At 45.8% G+C, this 19,905-nt stretch overlaps 1 protein-coding gene across 1 annotated transcript in view; it reads left to right on the top strand.

Moving 5' to 3' along the window:
- Nucleotides 1–19,905, top strand: part of stpg2 (sperm-tail PG-rich repeat containing 2) — a 49,525-nt gene that overhangs the window by 14,739 nt on the left and 14,881 nt on the right. Inside the window, exons 3-11 of the mRNA XM_060907636.1 lie at nt 7,127–7,276; nt 7,373–7,522; nt 7,610–7,713; nt 7,919–8,030; nt 8,720–8,815; nt 11,063–11,222; nt 11,374–11,531; nt 18,817–18,909; nt 18,995–19,160. Coding sequence (XP_060763619.1) covers nt 7,127–7,276; nt 7,373–7,522; nt 7,610–7,713; nt 7,919–8,030; nt 8,720–8,815; nt 11,063–11,222; nt 11,374–11,531; nt 18,817–18,909; nt 18,995–19,160 — 1,189 coding nt within the window. The remainder of the gene's footprint in view (nt 1–7,126; nt 7,277–7,372; nt 7,523–7,609; nt 7,714–7,918; nt 8,031–8,719; nt 8,816–11,062; nt 11,223–11,373; nt 11,532–18,816; nt 18,910–18,994; nt 19,161–19,905) is intronic.

Raw genomic sequence — 19,905 nt, 5'->3', positions numbered from 1 at the left:
GTAGCATACAATGATCTGTGGTTCTTCTCCTGAGAATATCTTTCTGCTTCTTCTGCTTTATGCTGAAACCAATCATTCTTATGTGTTCTGATGCATTCTCTAAAAGTGTGGCTGTGTTTAGGGTCTGAGCATTTGCCATTTGGATTTTCTCATCTTGATTGTCAAACTAGTCATTTATTATTTTCTTTTCTTTCCAAATGAATGTTTCTGTGCATTTTGAAATAGTTCTTCAAATTCTTCCAAGTCTTCTTTGCAATCGTGCAACTTATTGTTTATAAGGAGTTCAGGCTTTACTTTCCTCTCATTCATACTTGTATCAAGTTTCTTTGGTGGCATTGCACATCTGGTTTGATGGAGAAGCAACATTTGCGAATGAGTAACTTGTGATCAGTAAAACAGTCTGCTGTTCAGTTGACTTTAGTTACTGTAATCCACTGCCTTGCAGCTTGGTTTGCAAGTACATGGCCAAGCTAATGCTAATTTTATGATGGCAAAGGCTGTCATGTCTTTTTTGACAGTTTTTGAGTTGGAACATCGTGCCCATGACAGTAAGCTGAAGTCTGGTACAGAGCTCCCATAGTATGAGATCATTTGGGTTCATATTTCCAGCATTGTGTTTCCTGATGACAGATGGCTATGCTTTCCAGTCTTTGCCGACACGAGCATTTAGGTCTGCTAAGACTATCATGTAGTCATCCTTTGTGGCAGTAATGCCACTTCCAAGTTTTTCATAAAACTGTTCTTTCTTTTCAGGAGTTCTTTGCATAATGGGTGCACAGATGCTGATAAGTGTAGCGTTCACCACTTTTTTAACTGAATCTGCACTGGCATGAGTCTGTCATTGATTGATTGGTATTGGATTAATGCCTTGATCAATCAGTTGGTTGGTTATAGCAAAACCAACACCTGCTTCTTTATTTTTTCCTCCACTCCAGAAGATTGTGTGGCTTTTCTCAAGAATATTGCCTTTACCTGGTTGCTGTACTTCACTGAGTGCACAGATCTCGATACATGTGTGTAACGGTCCATGTAGGTGGGTGGAGCACAGAAGGACAGCAGGACAGAACTGTTTAACAAAACTCTCTTTATTTTGCACTTTTCAGACGCAAACACACACTCAGACACACGCACACACATCAGCCGTCTGGTTGTGGAGAGAGTCCCTCTGCTCTCACTCTCTCTCCTTAAGAAGGGCGCGGTCACTGGGAAGACACACAAACACATCAATTAACAACAGGTGTAGTGATTCTGCCACTTCCCTGATTCCGCCCTCCTGTCACAGACCGATGCTAGACCACGCCCCCGCTGCCACATACCCCCACCGCCCGACTCAGGCCGGGCAGCCGTCCGGCCCGCAGCCGACTCCCCCCCCCCCCCCCCCCCCCCGACGGGAGAGGAAGTCCACCACGACCATCTGCGCCCCCGGCCTGTGGATCACCTTGAAGTTAAAGGGTTGGAGTGCCAGATACCAACGGGTGATCCGCGCATTGGCATCCTTCATGCGGTGGAGCCACTGGAGGGGCGCGTGGTCCGAACAGAGGGTGAAAGGGCGTCCCAGCAGGTAGTACCGGAGGGCGAGGACCACCCACTTGATCGCCAGGCACTCCTTCTCGATGGTACTGTAGCGCCCCTCACACACCGACAGCTTGCAGCTAATGTATAAGACGGGGCGATCCTCCCCCTCCACCTGCTGGGACAAAACGGCCCCCAGCCCTCTGTCTGATGCATCTGTCTGCAACATAAAAGGGAGAGAAAAGTCAGGGGAGTGTAAAAGTGGCCTCCCACACAGTGCAGCCTTAACCTTAGAAAAAGCCCGCTGGCATTGCTCCGTCCACTGGACCGGATCTGGTGCCCCCTTTTTAGTCAGATCAGTCAGCGGGCTGGTGACGTCCGAATAATTAGGTATAAACCTACGATAATAGCCAGCCAGCCCCAGGAACTGTCTCACCCCCTTTTTGGTCTTGGGCCTCGGGCAGGCCGCAATCGCTGCAATCTTGTTAATTTGGGGACGCACCTGCCCGTTGCCCAAGTGGAAGCCCAGATACTGTACTTCCACCCGCCCAATCGCACACTTCTTCGGGTTGGCCGTGAGACCCGCCCGCCTCAGCGACCTAAGGATGGCCCTCAGGTGTTGTAGGTGCCGCGGCCAGTCATTACTATAAATAATGATATCGTCTAAGTACGTGGCCGCATAGGTGGCGTGGGGGCGGAGGACCCTGTCCATCAGCCGCTGAAACGTAGCAGGCACCCCAAACAGCCCAAAAGGAAGTGCGACGAATTGGTGTAAGCCGAACGGTGTGGAAAAGGCCGTTTTTTCACGGGATAATGGAGTCAAGGGGATCTGCCAATAACCCTTTGTTAAATCCAGTGTCGAGTAAAAACGAGCCGTGCCTAGCCGATTGAGCAACTCATCAATACGAGGCATTGGGTACGCATCGAATTTAGACACCACGTTGACTTTTCTATAGTCCACACAGAACCAGACCGACCCGTCGGCCTTGGGTACCAAGACCACCGGGCTGCTCCAGTCACTGTGGGACTCCTTGACGATGCCCATTTCGAGCATGGCCTCAAGTTCTTCCCGAACCACCTTTTTCTTGTGTTCGGATAACCTGTAAGGGCGGCTACGCACTACCACCCCCGGGGGCATCTCAATGTGGTGCTCTATGAGGTTAGTGCGGCCGGGCAGGGGTGAGAACACATCCGAAAACTCGGTCTGCAACTGGGCAACCTCCGCGAGTTGGGTCGGGGAGAGGTGGTCTCCACAGGGGACCGGAGAGGGACGTGATGCTAATGTTCCTTTTTGAACCTCCGGCCCCAGCTCCGCCTTCTCTGGAACCACCGACACCAACGCCACGGGGACCTCCTCGTTCCAGAGTTTGAGTAGGTTGAGGTGGTAAATCTGTAGCGCCCCACCCCTGTCCGTTCGCTTCACCTCATAGTCGACGTCCCCGACTCGCCGTGTGACCTCAAAGGGTCCTTGCCACTTGGCGACTAATTTAGAGCTCGATGTGGGCAACAGTACGAGTACTTTCTCTCCCGGTGCAAACTCTCTAAGGCGCGTACCCTTGTCATACAGGCGGGTTTGCCGTTCTTGGGCCTGCCGCAAATTCTCCTGGGTTAGCGGTGTGAGTGTGTGGAGTTTTGCGTGCAGGTCAATAACGTATTGAATTTCATTTTTGCTTGGTGAAGGTCCCTCCTCCCAGTTTTCTCGCAGCACGTCTAAAATGCCGCGCGGCTTACGCCCATATAATAATTCAAATGGGGAGAACCCCGTGGAGGCTTGGGGGACCTTTCGCACTGCAAAGAGCAAGGGTTCGAGCCATTTATCCCAGTTACGCGTGTCCTCACTTACAAATTTCTTAATTATGTTTTTAAGGGTGCGATTAAACCATTCCACTAAGCCGTTCGTTTGTGGGTGATAAATGCTGGTGCGGATCGGCTTAATACCTAATAACCCATACAGTTCATTCAGTGTTCGTGACATAAACGAGGTGCCTTGATCAGTCAGAATCTCTTTCGGGATTCCAACTCGGGAGATGACGCGGAAGAGCGCCTCCGCAATACTGCGTGCTGAGATATTGCGAAGAGGCACTGCTTCCGGCTATCGCGTTGCATAGTCCACCAGAACTAATATAAAGCGGTACCCTCGTGTTGACCGATCTAATGGCCCGACGAGATCCATCCCAATTCTTTCGAATGGGGTCTCAATTAACGGTAGAGGGTGCAAAGGCGCTTTTGGAATGGCTGCTGGATTTACTAACTGGCATTCGCGGCATGCCGTACACCACCTACGGACATCGCCGCGAATCCCCAGCCAATAGAATCGGGCCATTATTCGGGCTAGTGTTTTATCCTGCCCTAAGTGTCCAGCCATGGGATTAAAGTCAGCCGCCTGGAATACCAATTCCCGGCGGCTCTTCGGAATTAAAAGCTGCATGACTTGCTCTTTCGTTTGAGTGTCCTGCGTCACTCGGTATAATCTATCCTTCATAATCGCGAAGTAGGGGAAGGACAGGGTGGCGTTCGGCTGGAGCGTTTGACCATCGATTACTCTCACTTGGTCAAAAGCATGCCGCAGAGTCTCGTCTCGCGATTGCTCTAATGGGAAATCCACAAGGGATTCCCCAATAGAGAGAGGAGGAGCCGGCGGCTCCTCACTCTGGCGCGAAAATGACGTAGACGGCTCTGTGACAGCTGCTCCCGCCAAAGCGACACCGGGACCTCCCCCTGTCAAATGGCAGGACCCACTCTTGACTAAGTGTGTCATTAAACCCCGAAATCTCGGCCAATCAGTCCCCAAAATTAAAGAGTGGGTAAGGCGAAGATTAACCGCCGCCTTCACTATAAATTTTTCCCCTCTGAAAATAATGTGGACCGACACTAAAGGGTAGCGGTGAACATCCCCGTGCATACACAACACCTTCACCAATTGTGCTCCCCCCAATGCCTCGTCTTGCACCAGGTTTTGGTGGATTGAGGTCTGATTACAGCCAGAATCCACCAACGCCTGATATGTATCCCCTTGGATACTCACCGGTATTCGATACGCTCCGGCCCGATCGAGGGCGGCTCCTGGCACGTTGGGGATCCGAACCACCGCGCCCACCTCCATTATCGAGCACTGCTGTTGGAGGTGGCCCGGTTCCCCGCAGTGCCAGCAAACCGGCCCGGGCTTCCTCTCTGCACTAGTGCTCTGGGGCTCACTCACCTGAGGGGGGGGAGAGACAGACACAGAAGGGAGACACGGAAGGGCACCGCGGGTGCGGCAGGCTGGCTGAGGTGGCGCCGGCCCCCGTCTCCGCGGTGGGGGAATGGGGCGAGGAGAAGACACGGGAGGAGAGAGAGAGAGAGAGAGAGAGGGAGGAGAGAAGAGAAGAGGTCGTCTGCTGTCCTGCCGTCAGGACAGCCGCCAGATGATCCTCTGCCAGCTCGATTGCCTGATCCAGCGATGCCGGGCGGTGGCACTGGACCCACTCTGCGGTTCCCGCTGGTAGACGCACGACGAACTGTTCCAGTACCACCTGGTCGATGAGTCCCTCGGCATCGCAGCTGTCGGCCCTCAACCACTGCCAGCAGGCGTCCCGGAGTTGCTGGCCAAACGCAAATGGCCGGCCGACTTCCTCCAAGCGCAGAGCACGGAAACGCTGATGTTGTTGCTCCGGGGTGCGTCCCACCCGCTGGAGGACGGCCCGGTGAAGGTCCGCGTAGGCCAGCCGGCGGTCGGTGGGGAGCTGTAGCGCGGCCAGCTGCGCCTCTCCCGTTAGCAGGGGGAGGAGGCGCCCCGCGCGCTGTTCCACCGGCCACCCCGAGGTCTCTGCTACCTGCTCAAAGAGCGTGATGAATGCCTCGGGGTCGTCCTGCGGGCCCATCTTCGTGAGGGTGGAAGGGCCCGCGGCGGTGGAGTTGGTGGACCCCGCCGACGTGAGGAGGTGCCGGAACGCCCGACGATCTTCCTGTTGCACCAGGGCCTCGAACTGTTGTTCTTGCTCCTTTCGGAGGGCGAGCAGCGCCTGGTGCTGGCTCTGTTGGGCCGTGGCGAGGGCATGGATCAGGTCGGCAAAGGTGGAGGACTCCATGGGGCTGTTGTCTTCTGTGCTCGGGTCCCGGGTTTCGGCACCACTGTAATGGTCCATGTAGGTGGGTGGAGCACAGAAGGACGGCAGGACAGAACTGTTTAACAAAACTCTCTTTATTTTGCATTTTTCAGATGCAAACACACACTCAGACACACGCACACACATCAGCCGTCTGGTTGTGGAGAGAGTCCCTCTGCTCTCACTCCTTAAGAAGGGCGTGGTCACTGGGAAGACACACAAACACATCAATTAACAACAGGTGTAGTGATTCTGCCACTTAACTTCCCTGACTCCGCCCTCCTGTCACAGACCAATGCTAGACCACGCCCCCGCTGCCACAATGCACTCTTAATTCTACTTTTTTCATTCTACTTTTATATTTTGCATTGCATATGCACTTTATATTTTATATTTCGTAATTTGTATATATTTCTTTTTTATTAGTAAGCATAGTTTTGGTCGGGTAGTTGCAAAATAAGAATTTCATTACCCAATAAATAAACCACTGTGTCTGTTATTGTATATATGACAAATAAACATCTTGAATCTTAAGCTCTCTGCAGATGATAGCTGTTGCATGTTCAGGTCTTACTGAATCAGCACTGTCACTGGTTGTATGTGCAGTCCAAGCACCAAAGATAAGATGTTCACTTCTCGGGGTTTTTATTTTTTGGGCTATGTATTGGTCAGCGGTCTCCACAGATGAAAGAGCTATGTAAGGGGCAACTATGTATGGTCTTCGCCTATTTATCACCACTGCCATACATTGTGGTGCATCAGTTGCCCCATAGCTTCATCTCTGTAATTTGTTAACTCCATAGTTTAAGTGTGAGGCTGCACCAGAGATGATGAAGCTACAGTATATGGTGCAGGGTAGCATCCACTAGCAAGAGATTCTGTTATTTTATGGCACGGTGTGGCTGAGACAGCCACAGAAAAATCTTGCTGTTTGTTTGGCAGAACTGCTGCTGGGTTAAAAAAACAAACAAACAGAACTAGCCCTGTGATGACCTGGCGACTTGTCCAGGGTGTACCCCGCCTTTCGCCCGTAGTCAGCTGGGATAGGCTCCAGCTTGCCTGCGACCCTGTAGAAGGATAAAGCGGCTAGAGATAATGAGATGAGATGAGAGAGACAAACAGAACTGCTAGCTGCCAAAACTGTTGCCAAGTTGGCTGCACAGTACTACTGTTTGCTGAGACTGTTGCCAGGTTGACTCAACAGAACCACCAATTAGAACCTTTACCCAGGTAGGGAGCGTAAGGTGTGCTGTCACTTCACCAAGGTGACTATCTAGACTTGTGGAAGGATGGAGTTGCCTTACTTCTCTATTCTGGACCGGCAAAAAGCAAAGCCCAGCCACTGCTCCATACTGTAACCCCATACATATTGTAACACGATCCTCAGTGTTGACCCACCCATACTGTAACTCCACTCCTACTGTAGCACCACACATTCTGGAGAACCATCCTGCACTGTAGCCCCACCCTCTCCATTAACCATGTTTGCTTGAATAGTTCTGATCTCTTGTTTGCTGTTGGTTCTACAGGCTTCTGTTCCTGGTGGTCATTCTCTGCAGTACCGTTCCAGGCGTTTTGAAGAGGTGAAGTCAAATATTCCAGGACCAGGAACCTATTACATCATCCAGCCATGGGGGAAGAAGCCCCACCCACCCACCACCCTAGACCGGGGCATCAAGGTGCAGCTCACTGTGTTAACCATTGCATGGTTCATTTCCCACACAGTAATCTTACACTGTGTGTGTGTGTGTGTGTGTGTGTGTGTGTGTGTGCAGTGCGTCAGGTCATTATTCCATTCTGCTCCCTCCATTCCATCTCCCAGTCAGGCGTTTGGTTATGAGGAGAATGAGCAGGGGGAACTGTGCAAGCAGAAACCACCCAGAACCGACCAGAGCCTTGGCCCTGCCTACTACAGCCCTACCCAGGTGTGTTTGAATGTACATGAGTGTGTGAGAGTATATGAAGCATGAGATTTGTTTGTTTGTTTGTTTGTTTGTTTAACTCTGTATCAGGTAGAAGCAATGTATAAAGGAATCCACTTTGGCCAAATGACGGGGAAAAGGTCAGAGATGAAGGTGGTAGATGGACCTGGACCAGGACACTACCATCCAGAGAAGTGAGACAGACCTCACACACACACACACACACACACACACACACACACACACACACCAAGTTTCACTAAACTCTCCTCTCTTCTCCTCACTGGCTTTGAACTATTTTCCTTTTCCATTACACGTTCCTTCTCTATTAACACTTCACACCTGAAACTGCACAATGTTTGTGTGTGTGTGTGTGTGTGTGTGTGTGTGTGTGTGTAGAGATCACTCTGTGCGCTATGAGAATGTGAATTTGAAGCAAGAGCTGAAAAGTCAACCTGAGTTGCAGCTTCCTCGGTATCATGAACTTCTTACACTGCAGGAGAACAAGAAGGTAAACACACACACACACACACACACACACACACACACACACACACACATTTGCCAACTGGGCATTCTCATCAAAAAGCTTAAAAAAAAAAAAAACCTAACCGAAGTATGACCACAGCTTGTGAGTCAGGGACAGAAACAGGACGGACCAAAACATGTCAAATCTGAAAAATTCATCAGTGTGCAGTGTTTTCTCAGAACCATTTCTCACACTCACACTATTCAGATGGGATTAGTTTTCTAGACATATGTGTTCAGAACTCAGTGTACTACACACTCATTTTAATGCAATTAATTAATTAATTGGTCACATGACCATAATGTATGTGGAGACTGTTCCTGTACTAGGAACTCAATAAATTTTTCAAATAATCAAATACCAAAATGTCATTTCACACAGGATTTCTATTACCTGGAGTTATTTCTACTGCTCATTTTATAGAAGGAAAAATATGCTGTAACATTAAATCCTTAAAAATGTACTGAAATGACTGAGTCAGACCAAACATCCCAGATATACTCTGGAGATAAATAACATTACACACTTTCACATGGAACTAATCTAATCTAAACTAAACTAAAACTAATCCTGTATGAGTAGGGCTTAGGTCTCAAGTGTACTACAGCTGAGGAGCACAAAAAAGTAACTCAGTATGAATCTGCAATGTCCGAGTGTGTGTGTGTGTGTAGGGTGTTCCTGGCCCTGGTCAGTATGATGTTAAAGGACAATTTGAGAAGTCAAATGGAATCGTTGTGTCCAGAGCAGCATTTATGTCACACACACCGGTATGTAAACTCTAGTTGTATATTTCTTGTTTAAAATATCATCTGTTTTTGTAATCAGATTTAAAGTGGAAGCGACTGTGGTCTGTACTGGAAGGTTTTTTGTTTTGTTTTAAAATAAATGTTAACCCTGCCACTATGCCCTGGGAAACGCTGGAAAAAGTAGTCATTTTTCATTTACAAATTAGAACAACAAATAGAAATTTGCATAATGCAGCTCAAAATATAAAAGCATATTGTTTTGTTCATACAAAAATCTGGTATAAATGTGGTTTTATTTTGGAGTTAAGTAAGGTAGTCATGCTAAAACAAAATGTTTTGTCTCCTATTAATATTATGTTACACTTTTTATTAGCTTTTTTTTTTTTTAAAGTTCTGTGGGTAGGATTGCCAGGTTCCATGTATTAATATCTATCAATTCAGAAATATTCCCCACTGTTAACTTGTTTCTAATTAAAAGACTAACGTTTCCCAAGTCTTATGACTGAACATTGCTTTGAGTTGCAGTTGTGTGTGAATTTTGCCTAAATCTTCCCCATGAGCTTCAGCAAACTGTTGCTTCCTTTGGTGGGATCCTAGTGCCTGAAACTCACAAGCTTTCGAGAAAAGTAAAATTTAAAAAATCAAAATACTCCACCTATTTTTACATCTGTATTAATATTAGTTTCTGACATCATCTGTTTAATTTGAATAATGTATCCCTAGTATGTGCATACACACACACAGTCTACAATTACAAATTGTTGTCTACTTGAATTCATTTCCTGTATCCACCCTTTAGACTTTGTGAAACGTTGCGACCCCACAGCGTGTATTGCTTTCCCTGGTAGTTTCCTAATTTCTACCTCTAATTAGTAGATTTTTTATTTTTGTCTCAGCCACATGTGTGCTCAGAGGAGCAAAATGTGAGATATTTATGAAACATTTATTGAAGGAGTCTCTTGCATCAGTTCTTCTTAACAGTCAGTGACTACGTTTACATGCACATCCAAATCGAGCTGCTGTCGGTAATCGAGCTGAAGGTCCCAGCAGGGTGCCAGAGAAATCCAATCCTACATGCACACAACTGAAATCGGGCTATTGTGTGAGGTGCATTGTGCACCCGAGCCACAGGTGGCGCAACACGCCCCATCATGTTGGTACACTTCCGGTTGTCGTCATGAAGAAGAGCTATTCAAGAGTGTAAACAAAGTTATCCGTTCCGTGTTCTCCATTGCGCGTTTTTCTCCCGTCCATGAATTTTAATATATTCAACTCCTTAAGCTGAATGAGCATGAACTCTGTCTCCTCATTGCTCCAGAAGTGCACGTTTCTGCTTGCCTGTGGCAGTGGGGGCGTGGTCAAGCGCCGGTCTGTGACAGGAGGGCGGAGTCAGGGAAGGTGAGTGGCAGAATCACTACACCTGACGGTAATTAACCTGTGTTTGTGTGTCTTCCCAGTAACCGCGCCCTATTTAAGGAGGCAGAGGGGAGAGCTCATCCCGGGACTAGAACACAGCGCGTGTGTGTGTTTTTCTCTCAAGAATAAAAGTAGGCTGTTAAACTGAAAAGTCTGACAGTAAAAAGCCTATTAGTACCAGAAGCTTTGTCCTGCCGTCCTCTGTGCTCCACCCACACTTCAGAGAGCTCTACATCGCCATTTTCTCTTCTCCGTTTGTTCCTCCTGACCTCTTCTGCTGCTCGCTACTACTGTTGTCATGCCGACTGAGGCTGTTGTGTTTCCCGCTTGTGGTCTCGTCACTCGTCACTTCCGGAAGTAGCTCGACAACTAGCTCGATAGGGTATACATGCACAAAGTAGCTCGGCAGAAATCGCATAAACTAGGTCGTGTAGCTCGATTCCGAGAAATCAAGTTCGGTTCAATTTCAGCCGAATTAAGGTGTATACATGGCATTTTGAACTTCGATTTCAGTCGAGCAACGGCAGAAATTCGATTCTCTCTCTGTGCATGTAAACGTAGTGAGTGTTACAGCTACAGTTTTGAGTTTTCCAACATCCATAAGGTAGAGAAGTTTGTATCGTGCTGTCATGGAATATTTTCCAAAATGTATTCCATGCCTCATCATGTTTTATTTCTGACATATACAACTGAAATCACAGCTCTAAAATTCTGTGCCTTAGCTTCAGTTTCATTTCCTAACCATTGCTCAAACCATTCCCTAAACCCTGTGTAAACCTGTGACAGTCACATAAAGGCTAAATATATTAATACAAAAGTGTGTGTGTGTCTGTGTGTGCGGCCCGCGAGAAGAGGTTCTGCTCAATGAAGGATGTGGCACCCCCTGTGGGTTCCTATAATGATCCACGCTGTGCCCTGGAGAGTCTGAAGAAATGCAATGGAGTGAAGAAAAGTCCTTTTAACATTACTGCAGCTCGATTCTTTCCTGAAAACAGAAAAAACACCACACCAGGTGTGTGTGTGTGTGTGTGTGTGTGTGTGTGTGTGTGTGCGCAAGTTTGATGGCTGTGTGGTAGAATGATGAATATCACAGCTATCAATATATCTAAAAATAAAGCGTGTGTGTGTGTGTGTGTGTGTGTGTGTGTGTGTGTGTGTGTTAGGCCCGGGAGCATATAACATGTTTAATTATGATCTGGCAAGTGAGAGACTGAGGAATGCACATTTGGAAGGCATGAGGCCAGGTGGCTTTGGCTCAACAGCCAAGAGAACCACCATATTCATCAACAGAACCACAGAACCAGGACCAGCACACTATATGGTACACATTACATGTTATGTTATACACCCTGTATTGTACACACTATACATTGCAGACTATTCCAGTGCCCTGGGCAGGGCTTTGGTGACTTAACAGTTAAGGCTGTGGGTTACTAGGCTGAAGGCCAGGGGTTCTAACCCCAACACTGCCAAGCTGCCACTGTTGGGATATGCGTTGAAAAGAATTTCACTGTGCTGTAGTGTGTGTGTGTGTGTGTGTGTGTGTGTGTGTGTGTGTGTGTGTGTGTACACACAAACACACACACACACAAGAATATGAAATCTTCATATACGCTATATTGTACACATTATTCTATACACTGTACATGGGATGCACTACACACTATGGTACACACACACAATATAATACACACTACACACATTGTACAGTAAAACACAAGACAAGATTCTATCTAAATATTTATCTATCTATCTGGCTAGCCGGCTAATCCATTTATATATCTAGCCAATCTATCTAGCTATTATTTTTTTATACCTAAAAGAATATTTTGATCTATAGTATCAAACACTCTGTTAAACTCAAGCAACACAAGCAAGGAGACACAAACCTGATTGAAAGCCAGTAGTAGGTCATTTACAACTTTAACCAGCACTACCTCTGTTATGCAGTTGGGGCCTAAATCCTGACTGAAAGATTTAATGAATGCATACTGTAAATAATTATACATGGATAATTATATTATTTTGTATAGATGGGGCCAAAAACTATTAAGTCATAATATTGTGTATCATGTAAAGAATTGTATTTGCTCCAATTTAGGCCTAGAAATTTAATAAGGCAAATATCACACCACATGTCAGTGACCCGGCATGCATAATATTTCACAGTACAAAATGCTTAAAGAGGCAGCACTCTCCGTACTTCTAATGACCAACATTGCCCCCAAAAATCAATTCTATAGTCAAGTGATAAGGCAGTTGTATATTTCTCTGGAGAACTATTATATGTCTATTCAGACAAATTGGGGTGGAAAAAAAATACACACTATCACATTTATTTTTATTTATTGTTTTAGAATGGTAATCCTTGTGTTTTTCTCTCTAGGCACCTCTGAGGGGCCCTTTAGAGCTTCTAATGGAGCTGATGTACATTTTTAAATTTCTTCTCACAGAGTTGCAGGGGGCGGCACGGTGGTGTAGTGGTTAGCACTGTCGCCACACAGCAAGAGAGTTCTGGGTTCAAGCCCAGTGGCCGACAGGGGTCTTTCTGTGCAGAGTTTGCATGTTCTCCCCATGTCCGCGTGGGTTTCCTCCGGGTGCTCCGGTTTCCCCCACAGTCCAAAGACATGCAGGTTAGGTTAACTGGTGACTCTAAATTGAGCGTAGGTGTGAATGTGAGTGTGAATGGTTGTCTGTGTCTATGTGTCAGCCCTGTGATGACCTGGCAACTTGTCCAGGGTGAACCCCGCCTTTCGCCCATAGTCAGCTGGGATAGGCTGACTATCTTGTGACCCTGGACAAGATAAGTAGTTATGAATAATGGATGGCTAGAGTTGCAGGGTCCATGTTTGTTTCTCCATTCCTGTTTCCAGTTGAGAGTGCACTGTGTGAGTTTTGGCTACCACTTAAAACTCCCTGGAGAGTTTTTCTTTTATTTCTTTTTCTTTCTGTGTTTGAATGTTTGATGTTTGTTTTTTGTTGTTAATGTTTTGCTGATTTTTGTCTCTTTGTCTGCTGGTTGTAGCATAGCTCCAGAACCAGTCTTGAACATCAGTTTCCCCAGGCCTTGGTTTGTCTTGAGTGATGTATGCACTTCTGATTGCTATGGACTGCAGTGTGCTTGTTGCTCTCATCAATACTGGAGTTGTCTAGCGCTTTGTGCGGTGATGTTTCTGTGTTGACTTTGGTGCAGTGTTCTGAGCACTGTTGCCCAGTGGCATTGCAGTGGCTGTGTGGGACATACCCATGTGTGCCTTTCAGCGGAAATGTGGGCAGCTGTGCCACTGGAGTTGCATCCTGACAACTTTTGGAGGACTCTGTTTTTTTGTTTTTCTTTTTGCTTTTGTAATTGTAAAGTGACCTTGGGTATGAGAAAGGCATGATATAAAGTTATTATTATTATTATTTTGAATGACATCAATAACAGAGAATTTGGCCCCCCAAAGTCTTACATAAAAAATAAGAAGAATGAAGAAGAATGCCCTTTATTGTTATTGCATGTTAACATACAATGAAATTTGCTATCTCTCTTAAAGAAAATATCTCACAAATAAACAAATTGGGCTAAAAGTCAGTCTTTATGTCTGTCCTTTATAAAAAAAAAAGCTGCATTTTGAATTTGTTCTTAACAATATAACCACTAAAGTGATGAAAATAGATGAGACTTTTTTTTTGTCAGGGTGAGTTCAGTTGACTGATAGCTGTTGGGTCGAAGCTGTTCCTGAGTCTGGAAGTGCAGCCTTTACAGCTTTGTAGCATCCTCCAGATGGCAGTAGTGAGAACAGGTGATGAAAGGGATGCGTATCATCGAGATACGCAGAGCCTTTATTTTTAAATACATTTCTGAGTGAATAGTATCTCCATCCTTGACTCTTGTATGCTGCATAAATGGGAACAAAAAAATATATATTTTTAAGAGTTAAAATCGACAGCAAAGTTGGCATTTGAGCTGCCCTGCTGAGCCAGCCAGCCCTGAGTGCGTGACGTCACAGCGGGAACCGGTTTTAAGGCCAAGGCCTTTTACAGCTGTAGCGCCTCCTTGCTCGCCTGGCAGTAATATGGGGTGCGCTCCCCAGGTTCTTTGACGTTAAGTCTAAAAGAGTTGCAATTCAACAGAAGTACGAAAATATGAACTATTTACTTGTATACAAGAGTTTCAGTGCAAATACAAAAGCATACATGTATAAAACAAAATACACACTCATGAAACAGCATTACACTTTTCAGTTCAACGTCCGTTGACATTCAAATACTCATTTCCCCACTCAAACAAGTTATTGGAAAAACTGACTTATTAGCCAGCAAGTATAATGTTAACTTAAAATGTACAGTTGCACTGAAAGGCACAGAAAATAAAAGTACATTAAAGGAAATGAAATACAATAAATACCCAACCATATGGGGCGGCACGGTAGTGTAGTGGTTAGCGCTGTCGCCTCACAGCAAGAAGGTCCGGGTTCGAGCCCCGTGGTTGACGGGGGCCTTTCTGTGTGGAGTTTGCATGTTCTCCCCGTGTCTGCGTGGGTTTCCTCCGGGTGCTCCGGTTTCCCCCACAGTCCAAAGACATGCAGGTTAGGTTAACTGGTGACTCTAAATTGAGCGTAGGTGTGAATGTGAGTGTGAATGGTTGTCTGTGTCTATGTGTCAGCCCTGTGATGACCTGGTGACTTGTCCAGGGTGTACCCCGCCTTTCGCCCGTAGTCAGCTAGGATAGGCTCCAGTTTGCCTGCGACCCTGTAGAAGGATAAAGCGGCTAGAGAGAATGAGATGAGATGAGACCCACCCATATGTTAGAGAGTTCTTAGGTGCAGGCCTGGTCGAATTTTCCCGATGGAAGCAGTGTCCGTGGGTTTGGAAAGCGATGTCCATGCTGTAGAAGACGAGGATGAAGATGAGGATGACGATGGCAATGGTGTTTTTTCCACTTAGGCTCCATTAGTAGTTCGTGCAGCAACGACAGAGCAGTAACCGTGCTGGCTATCGTCTAAAGATGCTTCAGCTGGCTGACTGGCCAATAGTGCGTGTTGTAGAGTCTTAGCCAGTCTCCACAAGTCCTCAAAACTAACAATTTCAGCAATAATTATTAAAAGCCACTTTCTGTGTCTCTTAACCTTTGCTGTTACATAACCCGGCATGTGGCCAAAGTTACACTTTCTCCCTCTCTTTAACATAAACCTTTTTTTCTCTTGCCACCTTCTCTGCCTCGTGTTGTTCTTCTTCCCTCTCTCTCCTTCCTCCTCCCTTCACCTGTCCTTCCTTCTCCAACATCTGATTGGCTCCTCTTTTTAACTTCCGGTTGAATGTAAACATTTTAAACTTATTTTTAGCATATATATTTTAAAATGTATTATTAAAACATTTTAACATATGAACAACATACATGAATTGCATGCACATGAATAAAAATAAACAAACAAAATAAACATATGCACATAGTCAAAACAAATAAATCCCACAGGGTTATACAGCTTTAGATCAAAGTCATGTAATTAAAAATTTATGGTGAAAGTAAGAAATAGCGTTACCGACTTGCTCAACTAAGACTGATTTGGCTTCATTGATTGTGGGTTGACTCTCATTAAAACAGGATGGGTGTTATAACTTATGCAACATACAGTACATGCATGCATTTTCACTGATAAAATGTAAAAGGCTCATTAAATAATCAGATGAACTGAGACAATCACATTCTGAAGCAAATTGAATAATCTTATACCACTAACTTAACACACAATACAAGTTACGTGGATTAATCTAAATGCAGGTAAACAACATTTTTTTTTTTATCCAAGTGAGAGTCAGAACTTACCCGTCTGTGTTCTCGCTTCTTGAAGGCCAATTGTTTTTGAAACAATCTGACTTTCAGTTGTTTGTTCAGTTCTACGTTCATTCGCTTCTTCCATGTAAGGGCGAGATGGCAGCAATATCCAGTTTAGAAATAAGACGGCTGCTCCACTCATTCTCTATTTTGTCCATACAGAGTACTCCGCCATTACTGCTGGGCTCAGGCAATTACTAAAACTCGGGACGGAATGGGATGTCACCGGTTTCAGCAACAGCTGCGGGGAGGTCACTGCCTGAGCGATATGTCCCATCCCCTTCCATCCTCGGCTCACTCCAGGAGGACTGGTGCAACTGAACTCACTTTCCTTTTAAAAAACTACTTTCCTTTTCTTGTAGTTTTCTTTTTCTTTAATTGTTGGTACTGCACCCTCTTTCATCTCATCTCATTATCTGTAGCCGCTTTATCCTGTTCTACAGGGTCGCAGGCAAGCTGGAGCCTATCCCAGCTGACTATGGGCGATAGGCGGGGTACACCCTGGACAAGTCGCCAGGTCATCACAGGGCTGACACATAGACACAGACAACCATTCACACTCACATTCACACCTACGCTCAATTTAGAGTCACCAGTTAACCTAACCTGCATGTCTTTGGACTGTGGGGGAAACCGGAGCACCCGGAGGAAACCCACGCGGACACGGGGAGAACATGCAAACTCCACACAGAAAAGCCCTTGCCGGCCACGGGGCTTGAACCCAGACCTTCTTGCTGTGAGGCGGCAGTGCTAACCACTACACCACCGTGCCGCCGACACCCTCTTTCAATATGGGCTTATAGCCAACGCTCCTCAACAGATCAGAGGTCTTATACAAGTTTTCAGTAAAATGTGCAGAGCAGAGGAGAGACCACTTCGTAGCCGCCCAATGTGCCCGTGAACTTCTTGCAAAATGCGTCCAAATCTTTGCAGTTTGAACATTCTTGGGCCATGAAAGCAGCGCAACTCCACCTTCTGTTGTGTTGCTGTACCAACCAGCAACACATCTACGTAGCATGGCGATAAATTGACTCAAAGTGGAGGATTGGAGTTGCAGTCAGCTCTGTGTTTTAGTATAGCGGAAATGGCGATGAGACCGATAGACTTCCTGCTGTGACGTTACGGACGTCAAGGTCATTCACTCAGACCGCTACCTATATAAATCACTTTAATTGTAAAAATTACTATATTAATTGATTGTTGATGCTTAAAACTATTCCTGTGCCATTCTTGAGGTCTCAAGGCATTTATAAACGAAAGTGAGGCCATGGCTCTGCATATATGCTTTAATGATGTTGCAGGCTCTGCTAAGGAAGTGAGATCTGTTGATGTCCTCCAGGGGGGCATAGGGAGTCCGATGATTTTATTTTATTTTTTGTGCAGTGTTAATATTCCTCTGAAGAGCTGCTCTGTCTGCTGCTGAACAGTTTCCATCCCAGACCATTATGCAATATGTCAGTATGCTCTCAACCGAGTGGTGGTAGAATGATTCCTGCAGCTTTGCAGAGAGGTTGATCTTCCTCAAAGTCCTTATGAAGCAGAGTTTCTGTTGAGCCTTTTTGATTAGAGCAGTGGAGTTAACCATCCACTCAAGGTCCTCACTGATGTTGGTACCCAGGAACTTAAAACCGGAGACCGTCTCCATCTCCTCTCCCCTTATTTCCAGTGGCAAGAGCGCCTCCTGGTGCCATCTGAAGTCAATAAGAAGCTCCTTTGTCTTTTTGATGTTTAGTGACAGGTTGTTATCTGCATGCCATTCGGTTAGCTTGCGGACCTTGTCCCTATAAGCTGTCTCATCACCATTAAAGATCAGTTCCACTACTGTTGTGTCATCAGCAAATTGTATTTGTGGGGTGAATGGGTGTGCAGTCATGCATGTAGAGGGAGTGGAGGAGGGGACTTGGCACACACCCTTGTGGTGCTCCAGTGCTGATGGTGAGACTCGGGGAGACATGAGGACCAAGTCTCACCATCTGTGGGTGGTTGTTAAGAAAGTTATTGATCCATAAACTGATCCATAAACACAGTCTATTGCTGAGGCCCAGGTCCAGCAGTTTGCCGACCAGTCTGCTGGGTACAATAGTACTGAATGCAGAGCTGTAATCAACAAAAAGCATTCTTATACATGTCCCCTTCTGCTCCAGGTGGGTCAATGCTGTGTGGAGAGCTGTGTTTATGGCATCCTCTGTGGATCGATTTGACCTGTATGCATACTGATCTAAAGTAGGGGAGAGGGTGGTTTTGATATGCTGCAGAACTAGGTTTTTGTAGCACTTGGATATGATGGGTGTGAGTGCGACTGGTCTGTAGTCATTGAGGGAGCTGATGTTGGTCTGTTTGGGCACCTGGATGATAGTGGCAGTTTTCAGACAGGCTGGTACAGTAGCATGTTCCAGGGAGAGGTTAAAGATGTTGATGAAAACCTCTGCAAGCTGATGAGCACAGTCCCTGAGCACCCTGCCTGGGATCCCATCCATGTACAGTCACTTTGAAGGTTTAATGATGGTTTCTTTCTTGTGAAGTTTATGTGTAGGTTATTTCTTCAGTTTTTCAGGGAGACTTTTGGCTGTTTAACCTGGATAGTTAATAAGAGCGAGTTTTTATGTGGATGCTTTGGCTTTGGTCCCCTGACTCCTTGGGCCCTTGACTAGGCCTCTTCAGTTATCCATCATTCATAGTACTGAACCCATGTGTGTTGACCACAGGTACATTACTGAACCCACACATAGAATGCTTTCTATAGTACTGAATCATTGTTGTATATTCCATGTTACTTGGTTGTGTGCAGGTGGGAAAAAAAACTGAGGAGTTTTACAAGAGACAGCTTACAGCAGTCTTTAAATCAGCCATGGAGCGACTCCCTGCACCTCTGGTTGCTAAGGTAAATATGATCTGACATAATGTGCTATCATGCTTCAGTATAGTTAATTTTATTTTTGTTCCTTTTTTATTATGATTTTGTTCAGGATACACCTGCTCCAAACTCGTATAATGTGCAAGAAGCGTATGAAAAAATGCATGGACAGGGAAGACATGATGAACCGCGCACAAAAGCAGCACGAAAACGCCAGAGCTGTTTCTTAAGCACTGCCCTCCGAAGCCCCTCCTTCCACTATGATCACAACATCCCAGGTGAGGGGTCAGAGATCAAAGGTCATACAACCCCGATTCCAAAAAAGTTGGGACAAAGTACAAATTGTAAATAAAAACAGAATGCAATGACGTGGAAGTTTCAAAATTCCATATTTTATTCAGAATAGAACATAGATGACATATCAAATGTTTAAACTGAGAAAATGTATAATTTAAAGAGAAAAATTGGGTGATTTTAAATTTCATGACAACAACACATCTCAAAAAAGTTAGGACAAGGCCATGTTTACCACTGTGAGACATCCCCTTTTCTCTTTACAACAGTCTGTAAACGTCTGGGGACTGAGGAGACAAGTTGCTCAAGTTTAGGGATAGGAATGTTAACCCATTCTTGTCTAATGTAGGATTCTAGTTGCTCAACTGTCTTAGGTTTTTTTTTGTCGTATCTTCCGTTTTATGATGCGCCAAATGTTTTCTATGGGTGAAAGATCTGGACTGCAGGCTGGCCAGTTCGGTACCCGGACCCTTCTTCTACGCAGCCATGATGCTGTAATTGATGCAGTATGTGGTTTGGCATTGTCATGTTGGAAAATGCAAGGTCTTCCCTGAAAGAGACGTCGTCTGGATGGGAGCATATGTTGCTCTAGAACCTGGATATACCTTTCAGCATCGATGGTGTCTTTCCAGATGTGTAAGCTGCCCATGCCACACACACTAATGCAACCCCATACCATCAGAGATGCAGGCTTCTGAACTGAGCGCTGATAACAACTTGGGTCGTCCT

The sequence above is a fragment of the Neoarius graeffei genome, chromosome 24 (assembly GCF_027579695.1).
Source record: "Neoarius graeffei isolate fNeoGra1 chromosome 24, fNeoGra1.pri, whole genome shotgun sequence".
Lineage (NCBI taxonomy): Eukaryota > Metazoa > Chordata > Actinopteri > Siluriformes > Ariidae > Neoarius > Neoarius graeffei.
Note: the sequence above shows the minus strand (reverse complement) of the source record. Positions and strands in the feature narration are given on the sequence as shown.